Consider the following 25,051-nt stretch of genomic DNA (forward strand, 5'->3'; position numbering starts at 1 on the left):
CTCTTGATCTGGCACTGCCTATAGGAATGATACGCGAAATCATAGGCCCCTTCTGCATGGGCCAACAGAGGTTTAAGGACGGTAAAAACGCTATTTTGGGAGAGAATTTTGCACCATTGCTGCAACAAAGCTGCAACACTCTATTTCCCCCAAAGCGGTGCATTGGTGAATCGATAAACTAGTGATTCTTTCCAAAAGCGGCACTCTACAACAGGCACCGAATGAACTGCTGGGCAGGAGGCACTTCTGCTCCGGCCGTGCTTGCATTTTAAAAAAATTTCTGGTTCATGTCTGCATCACTACGCAGGTGCACAGGGTTGAATCAGGGTCTCATGGAATGTCAATGTTGCTGTGGGGGTACATGTGTGCATTCCTGTGTAGCTACACAGAAATGAGTGGCCAACAAAAAAACCCCACCGCACTGCCATGTGAAGTCTCACAGCCCTGTCGATGCTCTTGCTGCTGACGGGAGGGCCGGGTGTGCAATCAGATTGAGGCGACACCGGTGTTATTTACACCATTTGCACAGTGCTGTAGTTGGCCCATGCAGAAGAGACCTTTGTTTGAACATATTTAGCATTATTGGCATTTGAATTTATTTTCCTACCATTGAATTGTGGCATGGTTCTTTGCTTTAAGTCAAGACATGACTTAAAGCCATGCTTCTAAAGTGCATATTGAAGTAAAATTAGGACATGATACTCTGTTGCTAAGGCCCTACCAACCCTACTGACTAACTCTGAGCATCATGCACAAGACATACAGTATTTGTGGCTCTACTGGTTGTGTGACTGTAAAACTGGATGCTGTTAGCTACAGAGTGAGACCACTTCTCTAAGATACGTTTATTGGATTATGTCTGCATCCTTTAGTAATGGTGGTGACCCACCCCTTTCCAGCTTTTTTTCTTTTGAAGTTAAAATACATTCATACTTACCTGTATCTGAAACTTTACTTTTTACAGCAAGTTCACCATAGAATTTGTTAAAGATTTCCCCAACTTTCATGTCTTCCATCATATGAACTGACCGTACATTCTGAAGCAGCTAGAAATATATTTGCAATAATCAAATGAAAGGGGGACATTTTTAAAAGGCAGAACAAATAATAGAAGAATGCCATATTGTTTTTTGAGGTAAATGTCATCCTTTACAGTCTCTTGGGGAAAATATGCAAAATCAATTAAAACTTGCACTTAGGATCTGCTGCCATTTATGTGTTAATTCATTTCTCAAAGCCCCCAGGGGATGGGGCGGTTTATAAATCGAAACAATAAATAAATAAAATAAATAAATAAATAAAGGTAGGTATTTTCCTAATTGTCATTTACTTTAAGATACCCTTCAATGTGAATTAACGTACTTCAGCAATATTCCTATTATAACAGCCTTTAACTATCACTACATATAAGCATGTAGAATGAGATGCTGACTATCGCTACATATAAGCATATGGAACTAGATACTGCCAGAAACACACATAAAGTTGCAACTAGACATGCTGCCATTTCTGTGGTAGAATAACACGTTCTCTTCCTGAAGGCAGATGTTCTTTCTTCCTACTATGAATAACACAGACTCAAAGATTAACAAATAACATACTATTGCAATATTCCCATGAAAATGAACTTTTGAGTGTCACTCTATATAATGCTATATAGTGCAATTCTCAACCAAATTACCCCTTTCAAAGTCCACTGAAATCAATGGACTTAGAAAGGAGCAATTTGACTTAGGTTGGCACTGACAGTCATTCCCAGAAACAAAAACCAGCATACAAAGCTTGATGCCTTCAGTTTGGAGAACAGTGGGCCTATAAAAATTAAACAAATACCTTAATCAGTAGTTCTAGAGCTGGGATTCTGCATTTTGCCGATTTTTCCTTGGTATAAACACTAATGCATGTTCGCTGGATGTTAAAAGACAATAAACAAATCAATAAACAATGCGCTGCTTTTTTTGCAGTACAATAGCTTGCAACAATAGTTCCTCAGCATTGCATTTAAAGCATGACAGCCTATGTATGCATAAAAGGAACAGCAATCCTTAAAATAAAAAATGTAACATTTCCCTCAGTTGTTCTTGTAAACACCCAGAACATGTATAAGAACTTTCCAAAGTTCCCTAACCAAAACTGGATGGGCTAATAATAATGTCATATTCATATGGAGAGGCTTCTGCCACGACACTGGAGTACTACTGCTAATGAGGCTTGACAAAACAAAGATAAGAAATGCCTTATGTTTTTACTTGCAGTACCTTGACTGTGACACTGAGGCTCATTCCGCACATGCAGAATAATGCACTTTCAAACTGCTTTCACTGCTCTTTGAAGCTGTGCGGAATGGCAAAATCCACTTACAAACAGTGGTGAAAGTTGTTTGAAAACGCATTATTTTGCGTGTGCGGAAGGGGCCTGAGTGAAGAGAAGAACAAGTATCTCATTCTTCCTGCCCTTCCATAACCCCATTGATACTAAAACTTACACATCTTTCCTATGCAGAAAATGAAAAAGCTTCAGCTACATAGACAATTTGTGCATATCCAAGGAAGAAAAAATAAGAAAAGGTATATTTTGGACATGATGGTTCTGTACTGGAACAAGAAGAGCAGCAACAATTTGTACAGTCATTTAGTGCAGCAAAACAATTTTCTCACAATAATGGATTGAAGAACTTAAAACGTGTCCAGAACAGAGGGACAAACACAATTGGTATTATTATACAGAAAGAACAGGTGAACATTAAGAGAACAGCAAAAAAGATGTGACATAAGAGAGGAAATATTCCAAAAGTATTTATATAAAAGCAAGTAGTTTTCCTTGACTTACCCTTAGATCCTGTGCATAAGGGTGGATTTTCTGCCCAATCTTTTCCAGAAAAGCACAAAGAAACTTCAATATTTCTTCTCTACAATCTCGAAACTGAAAACAGATAGCATTAAAAGCATTTTCCCAAGTCATATAAACCAGACAACAAAAATATTCAACTAATAAGGATTCAAGTTGATTTTGCAAATGCCTTACTTCCTCAAAAAATGTTTTACCAGCACAAGCATACCCAGCACTAGAATACATTCTTCCAATTTATTTTTTATTTATCTCACTTACAGCCCATCGTTCTCAGAGAGACTTGAGGTGGATTTTAAAAAAGCAAAAAAAAAATCCTTCTCCACCTGGTAACGAGGAAGCGACGTGGAAAATGTAATCCGGGGTGTGTGTGTGTAGTTGTAGTGTAGTCAAGGACAGTGCAGCTGTGCTACCTCCTAAGAGGCTTGCTGCACTGTGGTCAGCAAATCAAAAGCAATGCTCCCCAACCTCTGTAAAATTCCCCTATGAAGCCTAGTGAGCTGCACCTACCCCTTTGCTGGCATAAATCTGCACTGGCAAACAGAGGCATTCCCAATTTGAAAGGGCACAGGAAGCTGACTAAAACCTTTTCAGCACAGGCTCCTGCACGGAGAAGCGCTAGTGCTGCAGCTGCATTGGTGCTCAGAGGTCGCGCTATCATGCAGCTCCCCAGCACCAGCATCAGTGCCTCTGAACTGGCATAAATGACACTTATGCCAGTATTAAGAGCCATTCATGCTGGCACCAAGGTCATGCCACATCCTCAGCAGTTTGGACCCTCTGCACTGTTATCTTCCTTAACTAGCATACTTTTACAAGCATGCTTTAAACAGTGTTGTTCTTTAACTGTTCATTCAACCAAGTGCTTATGGACAGGCACGCTTTAAACTAAGATTTAACTACTTACTTCTTCCATACGCAATGATTTATGGATAAATGAAAGTAACCCATCCTCTTTAGAAAAGACCAGTGAAGCCTGTAAAGCTGAAGGGAAAGTGAAAGTTTAAAATGCATACACTACAGCAAATTGCTTCTTTCCAAGTGTGATTCTAGAATACTTATTACAGTATACAGATAAAAATGCAACAAGCAGTGGACCTCTAAAGACTGCCAGTTTACAATTACCAGTCTAGTTTACTAGTTTACAAATGAGCGTCCGGAATTAATCACAGGGCCTCTGTTCACATATAAATATCATACAAATAAACAGAATCCCACCAAGGGAGAGATGAAATGTGCCCACAAAAGGTCACTGTAGAGATATTTTCCTGCATACTTGGGAACTTCTAGCAAGGTTTTACTGATTTTATTGCTTTTGATTGGCAATGATAATGTTAAGTTGTTGCACTAAACACAAACACAATTCAAAACTGATCGACACCAAAAACCTGACAGATCAGAAATAATAGCAGTTATGATTATAATAAAATAGTTGTCCATTAATCACTGCAAGATTTAAAGTAGATGATAAAACAAGAATTCATTCACTATATACCTGAAAGGTATTAGAGAATGTTACATAGTGAGCCTTAAAGAAGAAAACGTATCAGAGTTGTGGCATGACCACCCAAAATACTTGCTCCAATCACTTATGAACTCAACTTCCTAAAAAGTTGGAATAAGGAGGGGTGCCTTTCATTAAGCCTTTAAAGGTCAAGAATTATTTCATTTAGTTGAAACATTAGCCAACTTTCTTCCTTGTAGAGCTCAAGGCAACTTACAACATAGTTCTGATACATGCACTTTTAAACACCTCAGAATTTTGTTAAACTCAATGTTTAGAACACTCTTTTTTTTCAACTCCCCACCCCCATTAAATTTTTATATACTGAATCTTCAGCATCATGACGCTTCCCAAAAGCTTGTTTCCTATTCTGTCACATTTTAACTGACCAAGATGCTGCTCTACTGGCTTCTTGTTTTCCTGGGGAAGGGTTAGAATGTGTTTGCTTATTTATTTATGGTACAATTCTCGGTGAAAGGCGTAAGTCTATGCGTGCAACAGGACGGGGCATTCACTAGCAACAGATCTACACTCATGGGTCAGGTGGCAATGAGTTCCGCAGTCAACGGTTGCAGTTCATTTGCGGGAATAAAACGTTATATAGCCTCAAGGTCTTTTCCATGTGGTTATTGGTCAAAACCCCAGAATGAATAATTAAACAAAGTTTCCAAATCCCATTTTTGAGCCCTTAGACCGCTCTATGATGCGCTGTTTACGCACCACGAGCGACATCACCGCTGCTGGTCACACATGTCTCCGCCAAGGAACGGATTAGGTTATGTCCGTGAATGGCAGCACTGGACGGGTCTGGGCTCTGCAGGATCCCGTGCAGCTGGAGCAGAAAACCCTGCAGCCCCACGCCAGCTGCAGGCAAGGGTGCCGCCATGACACCGCCCGGGCCCCTCAGGAAAATCCAGGCAAAGACTCTCTTTCCGAATCAGCGCTGCTGGGGGAAGGGGAGCGGAAGTGACGGCATCAAAAGGCGGGGAAAGAAGACTTCGGCCGCGAGGCTTGAACTGTACGGGGGGGGGGGGGGGGGGACCGTAGTTGGCTTCACAAGAGGTGGGCGTGGATGGTGACGAAACCATTGTCATTCAAAAGTTAAACGTCGTTCCCCGGTCATAACTAGGAAAGTTAAAGCAAAAAATAATATTTTATGTGGCATTTTAAAACTTTATTCAAATATCAAGCTGCTGCAACAGTTTCTATTAGAGCTGAGTGCAGTCCCCCCCCCCGCCGCTTATGGTAATAAACTGGCCCTCCCCGACTCTGTGACCGCGGGATCTGTCAAAACATGGGCGATGCCATTATTAGGATGAGAGTACAACAGCTGTTGAAGGAAAATGTCCGAAGGCAGATGTCCGCACATGACGCCGAAACGCCACAGTACATATAAACAAAGGCGTTCTTCTTCCACAAACACACCCGAATTGTATGTGGGAATAATTTTGGCCACCCTTTTCCGGGCTGAGTTGGTATGTCCCATTGTACGATTGGTGGGAATGCCCGCGAACTGGGCGGTCATGTGATTATTTGGCGCGGAATTTTTCCCTTCTCCCATTGAAGAAATAAACCAAGAAGTAAACCGTGCCCGCGTGGTCTCGGCAGCCAGTTGGGATCGGGCCAGTCAAAAGTGCATGCTCGTTCGCAAGCTCCCGTGTGGGCGAGAAGACAGTCTGGCATACTAGCTAAGCCGACTCTTGCGTGCCGCTCACAACTCGTTTTTCTTCTTCCCTCTGGCTTTAGGAGTCTCTCAGCCATGTCCTCGCCAGCGTCCACCCCGAGCAGCCGGAGCAGCAAACGCCACAGAGGCGGAGCGAACCCATCTACGCGTAAGTAGTTCGCACTGCTTCTGATCCGACCCTTTTCCCCATATGATCACAGGCTTTGCTTGTATTGCTTGTGCTGGAGAAATAAGGCTACTTGTTAACCGCCTTTTAAAACAAAGGTGAGAAAATAGAAGAATAAAATATACTGTGAAATTGACTGTATGTGTCTTACAGTGTTTTTAATACCTGTTATTTTGCTTGGAAAAAAAACATGCTCTCTATGTATTTGAAAATAGAGGACACTAATGCATAGTTAATTCTCATTTTGTTGCAGCACTTGCTGAAGATGTACAATCCCCTCCTTCACAACGACGTCGCACAGATGATTCCACATCCACAGGAGACTTGCAACCAATGCCAACTTCACCGCCAGTTGATGCACAAAGCCCAGTTGTTCAAGATTCTCTTTTCTCCAGTCCACCACCATTCCAAAGTTCAGGTACTTTCGGATTTCAACTGCATAAGCTATTAGTAGCAACAGAGTACTTGTTTTTTGTCAAATAACGTTAAGACGTTTAAAATAGAGTTTCGTCTGATCAGTGACCTTTAAAGACATCTTTAATATATTGTCGAAGGCTTTCACAGCCAGAATCACTGGGGTGCTGTGTGGTTTCCTGGCAGTATGGCCATGTTCTAGCAGCATTCTCTCCTGACGTTTTGCCTGCATCTGTGGCTGGCATCTTCAGATCCTCTGAAAATGCCAGCCATAGATGCAGGCAAAACGTCAGGAGAGAATGCTGCTAGAACACGGCCATACAGCCCAGAAACCACACAGCACCCCACATCTTTAATATTTTTCCAGCTATTACTGTTTGTGTTGGGTCATGGAAGAAGTGGATGCCTAGGAAGAAAATATTGCCTGGCTAAGTCTAAGGTTTTGGAAGGGTTCTTTGTGTTTTTTTTAGCTTCAAGAGTTCCACAGGTATATAGTCTCCAGTGGTATTTATTGTTTTCAGAATTTTGACCATTGTAGAAAACAGCTGGATGAGGGAGAGGAACCTGAAATCAAATCAGGCAATATGAGGACCCTGAACAGTATTAGAGACCTTCAGTCATAAAAATGAACAAATATACATAATAAAATATACATAGAATGCAATCCAAAGTTAAGCACTTTAATTGATTTTGGAGAGGAAAATATTTAATACACACTTAGCTGTCACATTGAATTTCGTGCAGTGTGAAAATCCTTAATGCTGGGTGAATTAAGACTGTAGACATCTTAGAAGAGAATAATAGCTATATATGTAAATCATAAAAACAATATGAAGTGGTTATAGCTAAATACAGTTGATGATTTGGTATCTACATGTTTATCTTTGCACATCCTCATGCAACAAGATCCTGATAAAGAATCTGTACTAAACAATTTTCAAAGCTTTGCATGTGCTAAGCTGATTGGAAGCACAGTTCTCCAGGATTTCTCTTATTAAAGCAGATTTACAATCTTTAACTCAGATAGTCCAAAAGTGTAATTGTATGATTTAGGCTTGGTTCAAATGTAATATGGAGACCATGTATTCCTGCTATGTCTGGAGGATCTTTGAGCTCATGCTCATTCACTAAGATAAGCAGTTATTTCCAGGTTTTATAGAAAATGATAGTTTGCTGTTACATCTGAACTAGTTAACTGGTTTTAACTTGTCTCATAAACCAGAATTCTTAACTGGGAACTGATTAGAATTCTGGCTTGCCGGGCAAACTCAAACCATATTTTCTGTCTTGAGTTGGAAAGCACAAGTTGGCAAGGCTGCGTAACAACGCTATTATTTAAAAATAATAATCTCATTTTATTTGCAAAAGCTCAACTTGACTTTGATATTAGTTCACCACTGACCTATGGCACTCCCAGCTCTAGAGTGGAAGGAACACCACGGAGTGGTGTGCGAGGAACTCCAATTAGACAAAGGGCTGATCTCGGGTCTGTCCACAAAGCCAGGCAGGTGGATCTGCATTCTGATGTGGTATGTATTTCAAATTACATGGGTCACATTTCTCTATTAATTCCTGAACAAAATTGAGGTTGCATAAAGCATGATACCAGCTTAAGGGGTGGGGAGGAAACAACAAATGGAAAGGTTTTGGTTTAAGTCTCAGAAGACCTAAAGAGTAATAAATCATTTTAACAGTTTTGTTTGGGGAAGAATCTCCGTTACACTGTAAATGCATACGGTAGTATTTTTAATTTGCCATTTTAAGCAATTGGGGGGGGGGGGGGAAATGCATAGTATACACTGCATTTTATTTAAAAAAAATTTCTGAGGGGGAGGCATAAAACACCAAAAGGTTTTATTAATCAAGGTTGAAGAATTATGGTTATGGTTGATGGATTATAGAGTTGTAGAACAGTGAAAGCAATTTTTCACCTTCTGTGAATCAAGTCGACACTAGTTTTCAGCCTAAGGAATTGACAGCCGAAACCTCATAGGTGTTAACTCCTAAACAAGTGTCGCCACTGAGTTGTGAAATTTCACTGAACCAAGTTTAGTGAAATTTGTTCTCCAATAAGTGAACATAGTATTTAATACTGATGAATTATTTTTATGCTTAGCCTGCAGCAGAAGATGCAGTGGCTAGTGAGCCATCTCTTGGGCAAAAGCTTGTGATCTGGGGAACTGATGTTAACGTGGCCTCATGCAAAGAAAAGTTCCAGGTCAGTGACTAATGGTTACCACACTTGTGAGACCTATTTGTTGTACTGTTTTTTAAAAAAATCATGTTTCAGAGTGAGATTCAAAATAAAAACCCTAGCATATTTTTTTGTGATCAGAAGCCTGTAGGATCAGTATAATGGGTATGCAGAGAATAAATATGTGGAGACTTCTATGGTAGCTTGTCTACCCAAGATAGATTTGTCTAATGCTTTTAGTTAGTGGTAGTGAAATAATTAGAGTAGGAATCGCTTGTAGCATTTTTTAGCCTGTCAATTTTCTAGGATGAACCTAAATACAAACTTAATTATTGTTGTTTCCCTGTTCAGAGATTTCTCCAACGCTTTATTGATCCAACTGCTAAAGAAGATGAAAACATTGGTTTGGATCTTAATGAGCCCCTGTATATGCAGCGACTGGAGGAGGTATACTACAGTAATGTTGGTGTAACCTGGTTTGTAATTTTTAGACAGTTGTTAATATGTGATAAAATATTTTGCAGGTAAACATGATTGGAGAGCCATTTCTGAATGTAAACTGTGCTCATTTAAAATCGTTTGATGAAAATCTTTATAGGCAGCTGATGTGTTATCCCCAGGTAAGTGTAACTGATGTTTCAAATAGTCCTATCTACTTAAAAACTCTGGCATTAACAAGGTACTAGATGGAACAAGTATTGTTTTATACCTGGCTTAAATTCAGATCAAGCTGCTTGGGGAATGAAGTGCTTCTGATGTGCTTCTTTGCTAATAAGTCCTAATAATTGCTGAGATGCAAATGACTATGTATAGAAGAGGTTTTTTTTGGATTTATATCCCCCCTTTCTCTCCTGTAGGAGACTCAAAGGGGCTTACAATCTCCTTGCCCTCCCCCCCCCTCACAACAAACACCCTGTGAGGTAGGTGGGGCTGAGAGAGCTCCGAGAAGCTGTGACTAGCCCAAGGTCACCCAGCTGGCATGTGTGGGAGTGTACAGGCTAATCTGAATTCCCCGGATAAGCCTCCGCAGCTTAGGCGGCAGAGCTGGGAATCAAACCCAAGTCATTTAAACTTTCTTCCTTTGAAAAACAGTTGTCACCATGTCTTGTGGTAAATTGTGTTTGAAACTCCCTTTGTTTTTTATAGAGGTTACATTGCAGCATTGGGTGTTGCTGTTAAAAAAACACACAAGTTCACAGCATGTGGAATTGGTTGCTTTGGATATTTGCCAATATTTATGAAGTATCTACATTAAAAACAAAAACTAGATGCTGCACAAGAATTAAAAAGACACAGGTTCTGATCACAGGCTTACAGTCTACAAAAGGATGTGTAAATTATTGCCAGTGATGATCCCATCTAGCAACCAGTGGACTTAATATGTTTATTGTGTGGTGTGGAAGCAAGTGCTGATATATCTGTCCGTCTACATTGTACAGGAAGTTATTCCAACATTTGATATGGCTGCTAATGAAATTTTTTTCGATCGTTACCCTGACTCAGTATTGGAACACCAAATTCAAGTACGACCATACAATGCATTAAAAACCAGGAACATGAGGAATCTGAATCCGGAAGGTAAAATTGTTTGAATGCAGTGTCTTGATATCAGAACAGAAAATATGACTTTAAGCTACTTATGACCAGCTATAGGTAACATAGAGGGTTTGTGATTGGATTGACTGATGCATAACTTTTCTGCAAAAAGTGACTATGGACTCCAATAGATTGGGGCTATAGTGCTAGGAAGGGGTTTTGTTATGTTTTTAAACTCTTCCAGTCTGCATCCTGGCTGCTTGAAGCTGCCTGCAGGGAAGAAGACACACAAATATGGGTCTCTTTTTTCCTATAAAGTAGCTCAGGGAAACTATTTTCAGTTAGTTTTTATTAAAAAAAACCCCTCCATTCCCACAGCTGCTTTTCTCAGTCATGAATTTCCAGGATCATGTAGAGTTTTGGCTTTTTGTCTCATGTAAATGAATACTGCTGGACAAGTAACATTTTTTTAATGCAAAAGTCCCAGTTCCTGTTCCTGGCATCTCCAGTTAAAAGATCTCAGGGGCACATCTTTTGAGTACTGAACTACATGGACTGATGGTCTGTCTTGGTGTAAGGCAGTGTTCAGGTTTGATTGTAACATGTTTGTCCATTTGGACAATATTTTGCACATTTATAAAGGACAGTGTTTCTGATTTAGAAGAAGACACAAACATATCTGTAGCCTCCCTGCAGAGGAAATTCTTTAATTTCCTGGTGAGCAAAGTGAGCAGAAGATTTATATACCTTACTTAGCCACATAATTCTATGAAGAATGTTGCTTAATTCCAGTTCTTTAAAGAATAATGGGATAATTCAGTATATCTTGCAAGAGATGTCAGGCAGATATTATGTACTAATTGTTCTTTAGGTTCTACATTATTAACTATGTAAGAACCCTATTTAAACATATGTATTTCTTTTCTCTTTTGTACTCCATATAGATATTGACCAGCTTATCACTATAACTGGCATGGTGATCAGAAGCTCCCAGTTAATTCCAGAAATGCAAGAAGCTTTCTTCAGGTGCCAAGTCTGTGCTTTCACAACAAGGGTGGAAATTGACCGTGGCAGGATTGCTGAGCCATCAGTGTGCAAGAACTGTAATACCTCACATAGTATGGCTTTGATTCACAATCGCTCAATGTTCTCAGATAAACAAATGGTATGTTATTCCTATGAAGTTTTGATATGCTTAATTTTTAACAGCAAACTGTTTTAATAGACTAATCAGCTCATTGTAGAGATGTTAATTTACGAAGAAGAGTTTGAAGTTATATTCCCCCCTTCTCTTCTGTAAGGAAAAGGGACTTACAATTTCCTCCCCCCCCCCCCCAACAAAAACCCTGTGAGCTGGGTGGGGCTGAGAGAGCTCAGAATAACTGTAACTAGCTCAAGATCACCCAGCTGGCATGTTTTGGGGTGCACAAGTTAATCTGGTTCACCAGATAAGCCTTCATAGCTCAAGTGGCAGAGTGGGGAATCAAACCTGGTTCCCCAGATTAGAGTTCACCTCTTAATCACTACAACTTTATGCCAACCTAATGCACCTAGAAAGATAAATATATGTGTGAAGCTTATTTATTATATTTTCAAAATACAAATGCTGTAGAATACACCTTTTTAAAAATTATGTCCTTTTTATCTGCCATCTTCCTTGTTCATCTTCCCCTTCTCTTCCTTCTTCCCTCACAATCATTCACCTGTTTCTTCATCCTCACACCAGCATATCTTTATGAACTTTTGTTGTTTCTGTTTTTTAACAGCAAGTTAACGGGCTTACAAAGACAGACAAATTTTTTTTGCACTTTATAAGTTAAAGCATCTACTCTTAAGTGTCCACAAGTTTTCCAGCCAAGAGTTCTTTGGTTTAGACAGACAAAACTATGATAGGTTAGTTAATCAGATCAAGGTAGCTTGATAGTGTTCATCATTGCTGGTCTTAAGGCTAGGGATACAGGTGGTAGTGATGATTTTTGTAGCTTCAAAGTATCAACCAAAAAGCAACTGAACTTTCTAGAGCCATCTGTTCATACTAATTGCAGTTTCCAAGTAAACATATGCTCCACTGTAACTTCCAGAGCAGCTCTGCACTGTGTATCAGTAATTGTCTTACTGTGTGTGTTTTTCTCTATCCAGGAAATTTCCAAGATGCTCTGTTCACATGATCTTAAGTGTGTTGACTGTTAGGAACTATGTGCAAAACTCTATGAGTAGATCTTTCTCTCACTGTTTAATGTAGCGCCCCCCCCCCCCCCGCTTTGCCACCGTTCCTGAGGGATGGGAATCCTCATTAGAGGAAACTACACTTTAAGCAGGTGCACACTTGTGAAGCTTGAGGAAAAGTGCATTGTTTTGTGACTTGTTCTCAACTAGGCGTAGAGAAGAATATATAGCATGAAAAGTTTGCATACCGTATTTATCACAATTATGTGGTCCAGCGAAATAAATATTGGCGCATTTTAATGAGACACCATTCTTATGTCAGATCAAATTGCAGGAGTCTCCAGAAGATATGCCAGCTGGCCAGACCCCATACACTACTGTTCTTTTTGCCCACAATGATCTAGTTGATAAGGTTCAGCCTGGTGACAGAGTTAACATTACAGGTAAGAGGAGCATTTGAACACTAGTGATTACCATTCTTAAATAAATGAACAAGTAACCTAGTTTGGAATACGGTTTGAGGATTGGTTTTGATCGGTCAAAAATGGTAAATGAAAAGAGATGGAATAATGGTACAGGAAAGGCATCTTTTAATTCTTAGCTATAGTTACATAGTTGCTGTTTTGTACTTCTGCTATCACTTGCCCAGAAACGATTAATGTAGATATAAATTTTGTGCTACCTATATTCTATTATATATTACTTAATCAATTGGATGTTGTGTGTTATTTTGACTGTTCATGTTTCTGTTGATATTAAGGAAAGAAAAACAAACAGAAAATGGTGGCTGCTTAAGCCACATACTCTTAAACCAAAAGGGCAGGTGGCAGTTCATAACATTACAATGGCTGGTACTTGCACTTTTCCTAAATGAAAACAATAATTCAGGGAGTGGATGTACTTGTTCTTCCTACTTGTCATTGTCCAGTGGTCCAGATAACGGTGTTTTCCTCTCCTATAAGGCATAGACTTTGTGGAAGAAAGACTTGGCAGTGGCTGGACTATGAGGCACCATTTACTTACTTCCCAGAACCATTCTTTTTCCTGTCTTTGCAATGAATAGTCACATGTTCTCCTTATCTACTTTACCAGATTTTGCCAGTTGAGAGGGCCTTTCTCTACCTGCGGGACAGGTTTTCAAAGAACAAAGAAATCTAATACAGATTCATGTTCAGATCCAAATCTACCCCGGAAACTTATTGGGTGATCTTGGACCAATCATATACTCTCAGCCTAATTTATCTCCCAGGATTATTGTGAGGATAAAATGGAGGAAAACGATATAAGTCACTTTGGGTCCCCACTGGGGAGCAAGGCAAGGTGTAAATGTAGGAATAAATAAAATAGTGAGGAGGAAGAGGAGAAGTTGTTCACTTGCATTTTGGAGCACCTTTCAGTTTCAGGGAATCTGCAGAGGTGGGGTGTAGGGCAAGTACATTATGTAAAGTACACATCTTCAAGTACTACAAAATCGGCATTTTTCCTCCTTTTGTTCCAGGGCTGTTGTCACTGCTCAAAAAGGACCACATTTTCCTGGACCACAGTAAAGTGGTATTTAGGCAGAACAGAAATTTGCTTGCCTGGTGAATTTTTCTAAATTGTTGAATTCAGTGGACCATGAGTAGCCATAGTTCAGTTTTACCATGCTTTATCTTAAGATACTAATAGCTTGCTTAAGGGAACATGTGGGAAATACCTCCTAAACCAGACCTAGAAATCTTCTTTAACTAAACTACCTCCCAGTGAACAGAGAGGAAAGAACCCTGTTATCTGGATCACTCTTAGGCAGGCAAGTAGGAGAAATCAAGTAAACAAACTCTCCGGTGTTTCCCAGTACTAAACCATGTGTTCAACTACATTGTGACCAATCAATTTCAGAATTAAACTGTACTATTTAATATATTTAGAAAAATTCAATTTAGTGGGTATGTAGCCCACCCAAAATGTTAAAGTTAGCTGTTGACATTTGAGTTGTGTGACATCTCTCTGCAGTTATGATATGACTTGTATTGGAATAGGTATCTATAGAGCAGTCCCCGTTCGCGTCATTCCAAAGATGAGCAATGTAAGAGCTGTCTACAAAACACACATTGATGTTATCCATTACTGCAAAACCGATTCAAAACGTTTGCATGGCATGGAAGATGAAACAACACAAACCATGTTTACAGAAGACCGTGAAAAAATGCTTCAGGAGCTTTCTAGGAAACCAGATATATATGACAGACTTTCTTCAGCACTTGCCTCTAGTATTTATGAACATGATGATATTAAAAAGGTACACAGAACTAATATATTGAGGTTACCTTGTTTGCCATATTAATGAACTGCATCCAGTCCTTTGGCTTGATAAAAAAAAACATAATGGCCCGTTTCCCATGGAACATTTATCTCTGGGCTATAATTTTCACACTGGGCTTGCAGAGAGCTCTCCTCATATTTTTCTGCTTCCGTGCGAGGAGGCAGCCCACAGCCTGAATCACAGCTGCTTGCTGAAATCTGAACTGGCCTCTCCTTTTGCTGCTTCGCTTAACCCTGCCCATCTATAGCCTTAAAGCCACAGATCTCGCTGATATTGCCCTCCCTTCCCCAATATATACACATCTACTCCCACTAACTCTCTCTGCTGTTGCAAGAGAGGCTTGTTTTTAGAATAGAAGGCACAGAACCACAGTATGGGGGGATTTTTTTGCTGAGGTTTTCCTTTTCTGTGCTGCGCATCTCCCTAATTTGCTGCTACACAGTTGGGCTTCTGCTGCTCTGGGGAGATCATTGTGGAGTGGCTGGCAACCACAACCTGCAGTAGCAGACAGGAGTAGCTGGGTGCATTGAGTGAACGAACATATCTATAATGGCAATATCTACAATAGGGCGGGGAAGACAGCGCAGCCTGCGCAGAGGCTGCGCCGTCCCCTGAACGCCTTACCGTTCTTCCGAACTTCTGGCGCGTCGCCCAGGCCAGGGGACACGCCCCCCTGCCCTGCGTGACAGCTCTGGAGTCGCAGGGCGGAAGGCGATGTCCCTGGCAAGCGGCAACGCCAAGTAGGATCGGAGAGGCTAAGGTGTTAGCGAGGAATAAGCCTTCAGCGCTGCCATTGGAAGCCGCTGTTTCCGAAAAACCTCACTCATGGAGCGAGGTTTGGAAACAGCGGCTTCGCGCCGCTCGGGTTGCGAGGCCGCCACTGCTGTGATGCAGCGTCGGTGGCTGTGTGAACCCCTTCCCACGGACGTTGTTTTTAGCGTCCCTGGGACGCTGTATTCCGCCCATGCGGAAACAGCCCTAGATTTTAGTATTTTGAGAAACAACAGCAAATGCTTGGTGTTAGTTGAGAATCCAGAATGATCTGGCACTGAATCCAAGTTTTCAGATTGAGCAGTTAAGGCAAACATCTATATGCGTTAATTTATTGACCTGTTAAGTGTAGTATCTGCTAGACATTCATGCAGGGCTGCTTTTCTAGGAGGTGATGCTGAATTCAGTTGCATCATTCAAATACAGTCCTCTGCAATGCTGGATTTTCTCACATGCTTCTGTTGGGGTGACTAGATCATAAGACACTATATTGTGCATGTTCCTATGCATGTAAATCATTTGAGCTCCCTTATTAGAGGACAAATATGTAGTAATTGGAAGGTTTTTTTTCCAGGGGATCCTTCTACAGCTGTTTGGAGGATCAAGGAAGGATTTCAGTCACACTGGAAGAGGAAATTTTCGTGCTGAGATCAACATTCTGCTGTGTGGCGATCCTGGCACAAGCAAGTCACAGTTGCTTCAATATGTTTATAACTTAGTTCCAAGAGGCCAATATACATCTGGAAAAGGCTCTAGTGCTGTTGGTCTTACAGCATATGTGATGAAGGATCCTGAAACAAGACAGTTAGTTTTACAGACAGGAGCCTTGGTTCTAAGTGACAATGGTATTTGCTGTATTGATGAGTTCGATAAAATGAATGAAAGTACCAGGTCTGTGCTTCATGAAGTCATGGAACAGCAAACACTTTCTATTGCTAAGGTAAAGGTTTTACCCTAAACACGTTTATTTATATAGTGTTATTAATTGGCATTGTGCTTTGCAGAGTATATATCTGCAGTAGCTTACCTAGAGGCTATGAAATAGTTCTGAGATCAATCTAAACACAGGCATACAAAATGATTTTGAGAATTACATTGCTTAAGCACATTGTTAAAAAGAGAAATTGAGCCCTGCAGAACTGTTTTGTGAATTGAGAACTGCCTTATGTGGGTGTAAAGTGTTGTCAGGTTGCAGCTGACTTGTGGCAACCCAGCAGGATTTTCAAGGCAAGAGATGAACAGAAGTGGCTTGCGATTGCCTTCCTGTGCATAGCAATCCTGATATTTCATTGCCTCCCATTGAAAAACTAGCCAGGACCAACCTTACTTAGCTTCTGAAATGTGATAAGACCTGGTTAGGCAGAGCATCTAGATCAGGCTCCTAGCTGCCTTGAGATTTTACATTTATAAGTAGCATTGATAGTAATTGCTGTAGCTCACATCTGAGATGATACATATTTCTGACTTTAAGAACTGTAACTAAATCTCAGATCTTTCCTTCCCACCAGGCTGGAATTATTTGCCAACTGAATGCTCGTACCTCCATCCTGGCAGCTGCTAATCCAATAGAGTCTCAGTGGAATCCAAAGAAAACTACTATTGAAAACATCCAGCTTCCCCATACATTGTTATCTAGGTATACCTTGAACTATATTTTATCTTTGCATTTCCCCTTTTCAGTTAGCATGTCATCATTTTGGCTTTTGGAACAGTAATGGTAGAAACCTTTTTGCTGTCCTCTAAAAACTCTTACATTGTATACTCCCGTGGGATGCATTTGGTTTTGTGTAGATATTGAGTGCAATGGGCAGTTCTTTGGATACACCATGGAAATCTATGTAGATTGCCAGTTTCAGCTGACAGTCTGAGATTGGTCACTGGACTCCAGGCTACAAATTGTGGAGTAAGGATGTAATGTGAAAGTAGACATAGTCTTTTTCCCATTTAGTAAAGAGAGGAGTTCAGGCTTTTTTCCAATTTCTGGAAAGCCATTATGTTAGACTAACCTTTCATCAGTACTGATTTCTGACCATTTCATCAAATTCTACAAGCAAAAGTTTAAATTTTGGAAAAGTTGTTTAGTTCATGAATTTCTTCATCAGATTTGATCTCATTTTCCTGATGCTGGACCCTCGAGATGAAGCATACGATAGACGTTTGGCTCATCATTTGGTCGCCTTGTACTATCAAACTGAAGAGCAGGTGGAAGAAGAGTACATGGATATGGCAGTTTTGAGAGATTATATTGCTTATGCTCGTAGATATGTCAATCCAAGACTGAGTGAAGAAGCAAGTCAAGCTCTTATTGAAGTAAGAATCTGTTAACACTATTTCAATCCAACAACTTAATGGAATAAATAACTTCTTGTAGTCCCGGTCTTCTTTTAAATTTATTTTAAAAGCAGTCATTACCCTCATGTTGCTTTTTAATGGATTAGAATTGAACTGTGTATTTTTATGGAGTCAGTAACAGATACTATGTTTTCATTGTCGTGCCTTCAGTGTAGTCCCTCATGGGACTGCACAGGAACCAGCTAACTGTGAAGAACTGACTGGAAAGCTTCCAGAGCTTCAGAGTCTGGACCTGAGAATGGGATGGTTTCTTGCCCAAACAGTCACATGACAGAGGCAGGGTGCTCCTCCCTCAGTTCTCTCTTTGCCACTGTGAAGAGAGAACTAGCTTCAGCTGAGCACTTCATTTACCTCAGACTTTTCCTTTTGTCTTCATTGAGACAGCATTGTTCAAGAACTGTTCCAAGTGTGAAAAAAATGGCTCAAAACAATGAGCATAATGAATGCCATTTCTGCCTCGGCAAGACTCATATCTCCAAGCCATGACCATCTTGCCACCTTTTTACTCCGAAGGCCAGACATGAACAGGCTTTGAGGTTTAAGGCTGTATTGTGGGAAAAGTCTCTCACTTTATTTATTTATTATTATTTATTACTTTAGTGGAAACTCCCACAAAGATATCAGTAAGGCAGGCTCGAACGCCTTCAGTCTCTTCTTTCCCTCTGGTTCCAATGGGGCTGACTTTTGATTCAGTTTTGGTGGCCAAATTACATTCATTGTTGTCTATTGAACACAAAGTTTGGGGTCGACCATCCCCTCAGCATCATCCATCAAACTCCCTGCCTAGTTGGAAAATACTGAGTATTTTTCTTCCTTTTATTTCCATTCTATAGTGGTCTAGTAATAGTGGTAATACATAGTAATACTTTTTTTCTTTCTCTTCATACAAGGCGTATGTAGATATGAGGAAGATTGGAAGTGGTAGAGGAATGGTTTCAGCATATCCTCGACAACTGGAATCTTTGATACGTCTGGCAGAAGCTCATGCTAAAGTGCGCTTTTCTAACAAGGTGGAAACCATAGATGTGGAAGAAGCCAAACGTCTTCATCGTGAGGCTTTAAAGCAGTCTGCTACTGATCCAAGAACTGGAATTGTAGACATATCTATTCTCACTACAGGTCCGTACCTAAGAATTAATTAACCTGTGGAATTTGTCATTCATGTGCTGCTTAAATAATGCACCACCAGAATCAGTTAGTTCAGAATTGGTTGGTTCAGTAACCTATGAAAAGAATTTTATTTATAGCTCAGGCAGTTTTAAATATTGTAGTTTATTACTCTTTCATTGCTTGTCTATGTGTTAAGTGCTGTCAAATCACCTCCAATTCATCCTGATCCTATGAATCATATATCACCAACAGTCTTGCCTAGGTCCTGCAAACTATAGACCATGGATTCCTTAAGTCAATCTATCTTATGTTGAGTCTTCTTTCCTGCTGCCTTCAGCTTTGTATGGCATTACTGGTTTTTTAACCAGTGACTGCTGTGGTCTTTTTGTTGCTTGGAAAATAAGAATTCAGACTTGTCTATTTTTTTGAAGGCATGAGTGCTACTGCCCGTAAACGCAAAGAAGAACTGGCTCAAGCTTTGAAGAAACTCATTCAGACTAAGGGTAAAACCCCAGCTTTGAGATACCAACAGCTTTTTGATGATCTCCGTGCACAATCTGAAATGGTGAGTTTTCAGTTTTAAAGGCTTGCATGTTATGTTCATGGTGTTTGCTTCCATGTGGTCCAAAATAATCAAATATCACCTCAATTTAAAGTAAATTAGCACAGGAAACACTTTCAGAGGGGTAGCCATTAAAGGGGGGCCTATAATGATGACAGTTTCAGTGCCTGCGTTGTGATAAGATAGGCTCCTAGGTTGAACATAGAAGAAAAGGTTTGCAAAATGGTGGAAAATGGAGGAGTAAGCAGTAGACATAGCAAAATGATTTTATAATACAGCAAGTGTGACCACTCCCAGTTTAATAGCCACCATAGGAAATTGACATAGCATGCAAAATGATAAACATCAAATGTATTAATTACCTTCTGGAGTGAATTATTACCAGTTATTTTTAACTCGAAGTTATTTTTTTTATCATGAGGTAACACTTCTCACATAAACTGGGTACGTTAGAATCTAACAGTTAGACCATGGAACCCAACATGGCAGAGTATGTTTATTTTCTTCAGCCTACCTTTATCATGGAAACTACTCTGGAGTGCACTCTGTTTATGTGGCTTAGTGGTTTAGCTAGGTAAGTTGTACTATTGTCCTGCTTAAACTGTGATAAAACGATGTCCCACAGCTGCACCTTGCAGGGGAGATTTGGCATTGAACTGATCTTCCTTGTTCTCCCCCTCCAGCCCACTGAACTCCATGACACGCTACTTTTGAATGGCAGGGCACCCCAAGGCATGACGTTAGAGGGGTCTGCAGCAGGATGGGAGAATCAGAAGAAATTGCCAGTTTAGTTTGGCTCCAGACCCCTGGTGTAACAGTCAAGCTGTCTTTCAGGGAAGCTTATATACCACTGTAGATCTCTTTGGGGAATGCCTGATAAGCTTCTTAGAATGTGATTCAAAAATCAAAATGTATTAGTCGGATTCATGCAGTAACTCAGTGACTTCACACTGGAACTTTCCTCTGAAAATGTTTTGTTCATGCATGTTGACTCTGAAAAGAAGAATTGATAAGATGGACCAATGCTTAAAACTTGTGTGCGTCATACATAGTATCCACTTCAGTGTTCTTTCTTTCAGGTTGTCACTAAAGAAATGTTTGAAGAAGCACTTCGTGCATTGGCGGATGACGACTTTTTGACTGTCACTGGGAAGACTGTTAGATTGCTATAAATACATCTTTAACTGTACAATAATGAGATTGTAAGCCTGGTTTCTTTTTATAACAGCATTAGTGCTCATATAACTTAGGTATACTATACAGTGTTAGACTGGCCTTGGGCAGTAGGCCACCAATATCAACAAAGAAAGTTTCTGTCAGTTCTTGAAATACATTGATATCTTTGAGCACAGGAGATTATCACTTAAGGGCAATTTTGTCCCCTTAAAGCTCAACATAGAGTATATACATTTAATGCCAAAGTGTAATGACATCATGGACAACTCTTAACATGTAATCTTGCATTTATGCTGATTTTGGCTTAGCACTTCTTCCACGAGGTGTAAAATGCTTGTCAGAATTTTGTCATTTGCAATAAAATCTAATTTACTGGTTTACATTGTCATGTGTTTAAAAAATCTAAGCTAGATTAACTTGTTCTGGTATGTATTTAATCAGCCTGTGTTTTGTATTTAACATGCTCCTCAAGCTTGTTTAGAAAACAGGAAATACTCCTAATTGCTTAAATCAATGCCCTTTTCCTCCAAGATATTTAATTCAATTTTAAGTTGAAGGGGACCATTCTCTAAAGCTATTTAGCACAGTACATGTTGCTATAGATTTTGGATGGGATCCATGGATGGAAAAGAATGTGATAGTTACCAATTCTTTCTGGTGGCAGCAGCTATTCACAGGTCATAGGATGTCTCCTTTTTTGTGGAAAGAAACAAACTGCTAGAAGAGGAAAGCTGAAGCTAGTGATTGTGAGAGCTAAGATGATCTAACTAGCACTTCCAGACCCAAATCCAGTGGGGGGCGGGGGGGCTTCTTTTTTGGCCCATGACCAAACTACACATGATTTTAGGAGATTGGTAAGCTGGTTTATTCAGCATTTTTGGAAAACTAACCATACTTCCACCCCCCCCCACCCCCCCGTTTGGATGAGGATGGCAGAGAGGCTTTAACTTCCTCCTTCCCTGTAGACTTTTCACAGATCAAAACCAACACTGTACCACATTTATGTTATTAGTTTGTCTCTTGTGATGCAAAACATCAGAAAGGGAGAGTGGGAGAAAGGAGTGGTTCTATTTGTATATGACAGAAGGGTTAAATAATTTCTGGCTTGCAATCTGTGTAGCTCCTATTTCACTTTTAAAATTTTAGGAAGGTTTTCCAACAAGTCTTGTTTAGTCCTACATTAATTTACACAGAGGCACAATTCATATCAGAAATCTGTGCTTATCTTGCAAGTGTGCATTCTGTGACAGAATACTGTAGATTCCTGAGATTTGATCAAATGTGCTATAGGCCAGTTATGCACAACGTGTCTGCTGTGTGACAGGGCAAATGTCAGTTGCAGCAAGATTTCTTATATGGACATATTTTCTGGAGTTCTGCTTTCACTTTCCATTCTCTCCATGGCAAGTCAGACCACTTACAACACTATTTTAATTTGCTTTGTCACAAGAGTGGACAGATTTGCTGGTGAGCGGAGCTTTGCCCCATATATCTTCCCTCCACCCACAGCACAGCCTACCTAGCTTGTCCCTGCTTTTCCCGTCACACGCCCCACCCCCCGGGTTGATGTTGCTGGCTCCTTCCTGCTTCTCTAAAAGCTTATATCACAACAGTGATATCTTGATTTAATAACAGTGGGCTTTTCCAGAGAATAGCTCAAGCAGGGTTTCTTTTGGGCTTCATACCATCTCCTCAGCTCTGCTTCCACCCTTCCCGATGATTGGGAGGGCTTTTAAAAATTTTATGTCAACCAGCCTTTTAAAACAAGCCTCTCTCTTCCCTGCCCGGCCAGCAGCAGCAGGAACACACAGAGAGAGAGAAGAGGGGAAGGGGAGAGATCTATGTCTTTAAGGCTGATTTGATGGGCAGAGTTAAGAGAACCAGGAACTGAGCTGGCAGAGTTCATCAAACACACTGCTGCAAGCTGTGGGCTGCTTCCTCATGTGTAAATGGAGAAACATGAGGAGACCCCCCCTATCAGTGCAGTGAAGAGCCCCAAGGCAAGCCTTCCCTAAATAATAGGCCATAGTGTTCAAACTATCAAAATTGTAAAATTTAACTACAACAGTACAGCCTTTTTTGCACCTGTGCAGTTACTAGCATGCATGTTGACACTGTAGAACAAACTACAGTTTTGAATATCTGGAGAATATACACAGTATTTGCAATTTTATCTTTGGAGAATGCACAAAGCATTTGCAATTTGGAAAGTGTCAGGCAAAACAGTTCCAGCAGTTTTTCCTACAGTCTCAAGATAGCCAAATAAAACATGTATTTTGTATTTGTAAGTGTGGTATGTTGTATGTTAGACTAGAATGTGGAGGGCCAGGTTCAAATCTTCACTCGACTATGGCAAATCTTCACTCTACTACTTGCTATAATGTGAACAATAAAGCAATCTGTCACTAGGTAGCTAAGGACACAAGCAGTGTTTCAACTACATATACCTAGCAGATATTCCAGATGTCCAGCTAATTGTCTCACTCTGTTACCTGGGATTAGCAGAAAACATTTTGCTATGAATTACAGAAATTTTGGCTGAATAGTGACAAGTCAGTTCAAGAAGTGCACCAAAACCAAATTCAAGCAGTTTAAATTAAAATGAATAAAATACATTTTAATAATGCATTTGATTTGAATAAAATTCAAGCATATGGCAAGTACCAGCAAAGTTATTCTAACTTCACAGATCAAGAATATCAATATCTCTTTTTCCACTGAGGCAAAATATAACTATAGCCACTCGGTTATCACAACAGAGAAGGTTTAAAAAGTATAGAAATCTTTCATTTTCTTTCTTGATCATTCATTACAATCTCCAGCAGAAGAAAATTAAGCAGGAGATCATGGAAACCCCACATTTTCAGTAATTTCACAGCCTACATACTTAGTCACAACAATTGAATATGGAGTTACAGCTGGAAGAGCAATTCAGTTAACTGTTGTTTCCTTTTCCTAACATCTTTTTATGCAGATTTTTAAAATGACAATTGAAAGTATAAGGAAAAAATCCTGCTCATAAGTCCCCTAGCTAATGGCTAAATTCTGCTTCAATGGCAGACCATTGCAAGTGGTTGTAAGCAGCTGATGTTTATAACTTACTATGTACGATACACCTCTGACCTGGATGGTCTGGGCTAGGCCAATCTCATCAGATCTTGAAATCTAAGCAGGATTGGCCCTGGTTAGTATTTGGATGGGACCACTAAGGAATTTCAGGGTTGCTATGCAGAGCCAGGCAATGGCAAACCACCTCTGAACATTTCTCACCTTGAAAACCCCCTGAGGGGCTGCCATAAACTGGCTACAACCTGTAGGCATTTCACATGTACCATCAATACTAAACAGTTGTTGCTGGAAAGCGGCATGTCACAGCCAACATGGCTACCACATTGGATTTTCAAGACGAGACTAACAGAAGTGGTTGGTCATTGCCTGCCTGTTCCTTGCACTTTCATGGTGGTCTTTCATCTAAGAACTAACCAGGTTTCTAACCTGCCTGCTTAGCTTCTGACAAAGTCAGGCTAGCCTGAGCAATCCACAGTTCTACCCTTTGAAATCCATTAAAGTTGATGAGTTTTGAAAGGTGTAACTGCTTGGAACTGTACTGATAATCTCTATTTTAAAAAATTAAAAAAATGATTTTAAGTATTGGTAAAGAATTTTATTACAATATATTTGAGATGAAATATGAAGGTTGTAACACTGCATGGGTGTGGAAGATAACTGAATTCCATTGTCCCTACTTCTGAGTGAATATGCTGAGGACTGGGCTGTATCTGAGTATTTGCTCCTTAAAATTCGCAAAACAAACACTATTAAATAAAATAAGACCATTTTGGCTTTGCTCAATATAAATAATTGGGGGTGGGGGCGGGGGAGAGATGCTGGAAATGATTAACAACATGACAGAATATAGCCCGCCAATGGATTCTGAAGTTGCTTTGAGGGATTATATGGATAGATAAAATAGTTTTAGAACATAATTACTGCTGCTGTTGGCTTGAAAGTATCTGTGGTATTGCAATTGTTTTGTCTGAAGTAACTGGAACATCACAATTATTTTGTTTGTGAAGTTGATCACTTGTTTCTTTATGGAGTCAGCAATCCTGTTGCATGAAGCAAATGCTGCATAGGAGCGATTCTGTTTGCTTCTTTTCAGGCACGGATGTCTGCATTGCCACAGAGAATGACTCAGTGAAAACTCCCAGGATGCTGTTCTTTGCCTAGGCATTTACTCACAGCCCTCTCCCTATTTCATGTGGGA

General features: G+C 40.1%; 2 protein-coding genes across 3 annotated transcripts in view; one reads left to right on the forward strand and one right to left on the reverse strand.

Annotated features, from left to right (window-relative positions):
- PRKDC (protein kinase, DNA-activated, catalytic subunit) overlaps nucleotides 1–5,289 on the reverse strand; it is a 98,330-nt gene extending 93,041 nt beyond the window's left edge. For both annotated transcript variants that reach the window (XM_048507588.1, XM_048507586.1), the window contains exons 1-5: nucleotides 5,072–5,289; nucleotides 3,755–3,831; nucleotides 2,830–2,922; nucleotides 1,834–1,908; nucleotides 938–1,046 (exon numbers count right to left, since the gene is read on the reverse strand). In XM_048507588.1, coding sequence (XP_048363545.1) covers nucleotides 938–1,046; nucleotides 1,834–1,908; nucleotides 2,830–2,922; nucleotides 3,755–3,831; nucleotides 5,072–5,237 — 520 coding nt within the window. In that variant the 5' untranslated portion in view covers nucleotides 5,238–5,289. The remainder of the gene's footprint in view (nucleotides 1–937; nucleotides 1,047–1,833; nucleotides 1,909–2,829; nucleotides 2,923–3,754; nucleotides 3,832–5,071) is intronic.
- Nucleotides 5,290–5,893: 604 nt separating this feature from the next.
- MCM4 (minichromosome maintenance complex component 4) lies at nucleotides 5,894–21,161 on the forward strand. The gene is made up of 16 exons (XM_048508259.1): nucleotides 5,894–6,183; nucleotides 6,455–6,619; nucleotides 7,984–8,144; nucleotides 8,732–8,833; nucleotides 9,161–9,256; nucleotides 9,334–9,429; nucleotides 10,249–10,387; nucleotides 11,290–11,510; nucleotides 12,834–12,954; nucleotides 14,530–14,789; nucleotides 16,159–16,524; nucleotides 17,093–17,220; nucleotides 17,687–17,894; nucleotides 18,827–19,055; nucleotides 19,478–19,611; nucleotides 20,688–21,161. Exons 1-16 carry the CDS (start codon nucleotides 6,111–6,113, stop codon nucleotides 20,778–20,780), a joined length of 2,592 nt encoding a protein of 863 aa, XP_048364216.1. The 5' UTR covers nucleotides 5,894–6,110; the 3' UTR covers nucleotides 20,781–21,161.
- The last annotated feature ends 3,890 nt before the right edge of the window (nucleotides 21,162–25,051 follow it).

This window comes from Sphaerodactylus townsendi, linkage group LG09, assembly GCF_021028975.2.
Source record: "Sphaerodactylus townsendi isolate TG3544 linkage group LG09, MPM_Stown_v2.3, whole genome shotgun sequence".
Lineage (NCBI taxonomy): Eukaryota > Metazoa > Chordata > Lepidosauria > Squamata > Sphaerodactylidae > Sphaerodactylus > Sphaerodactylus townsendi.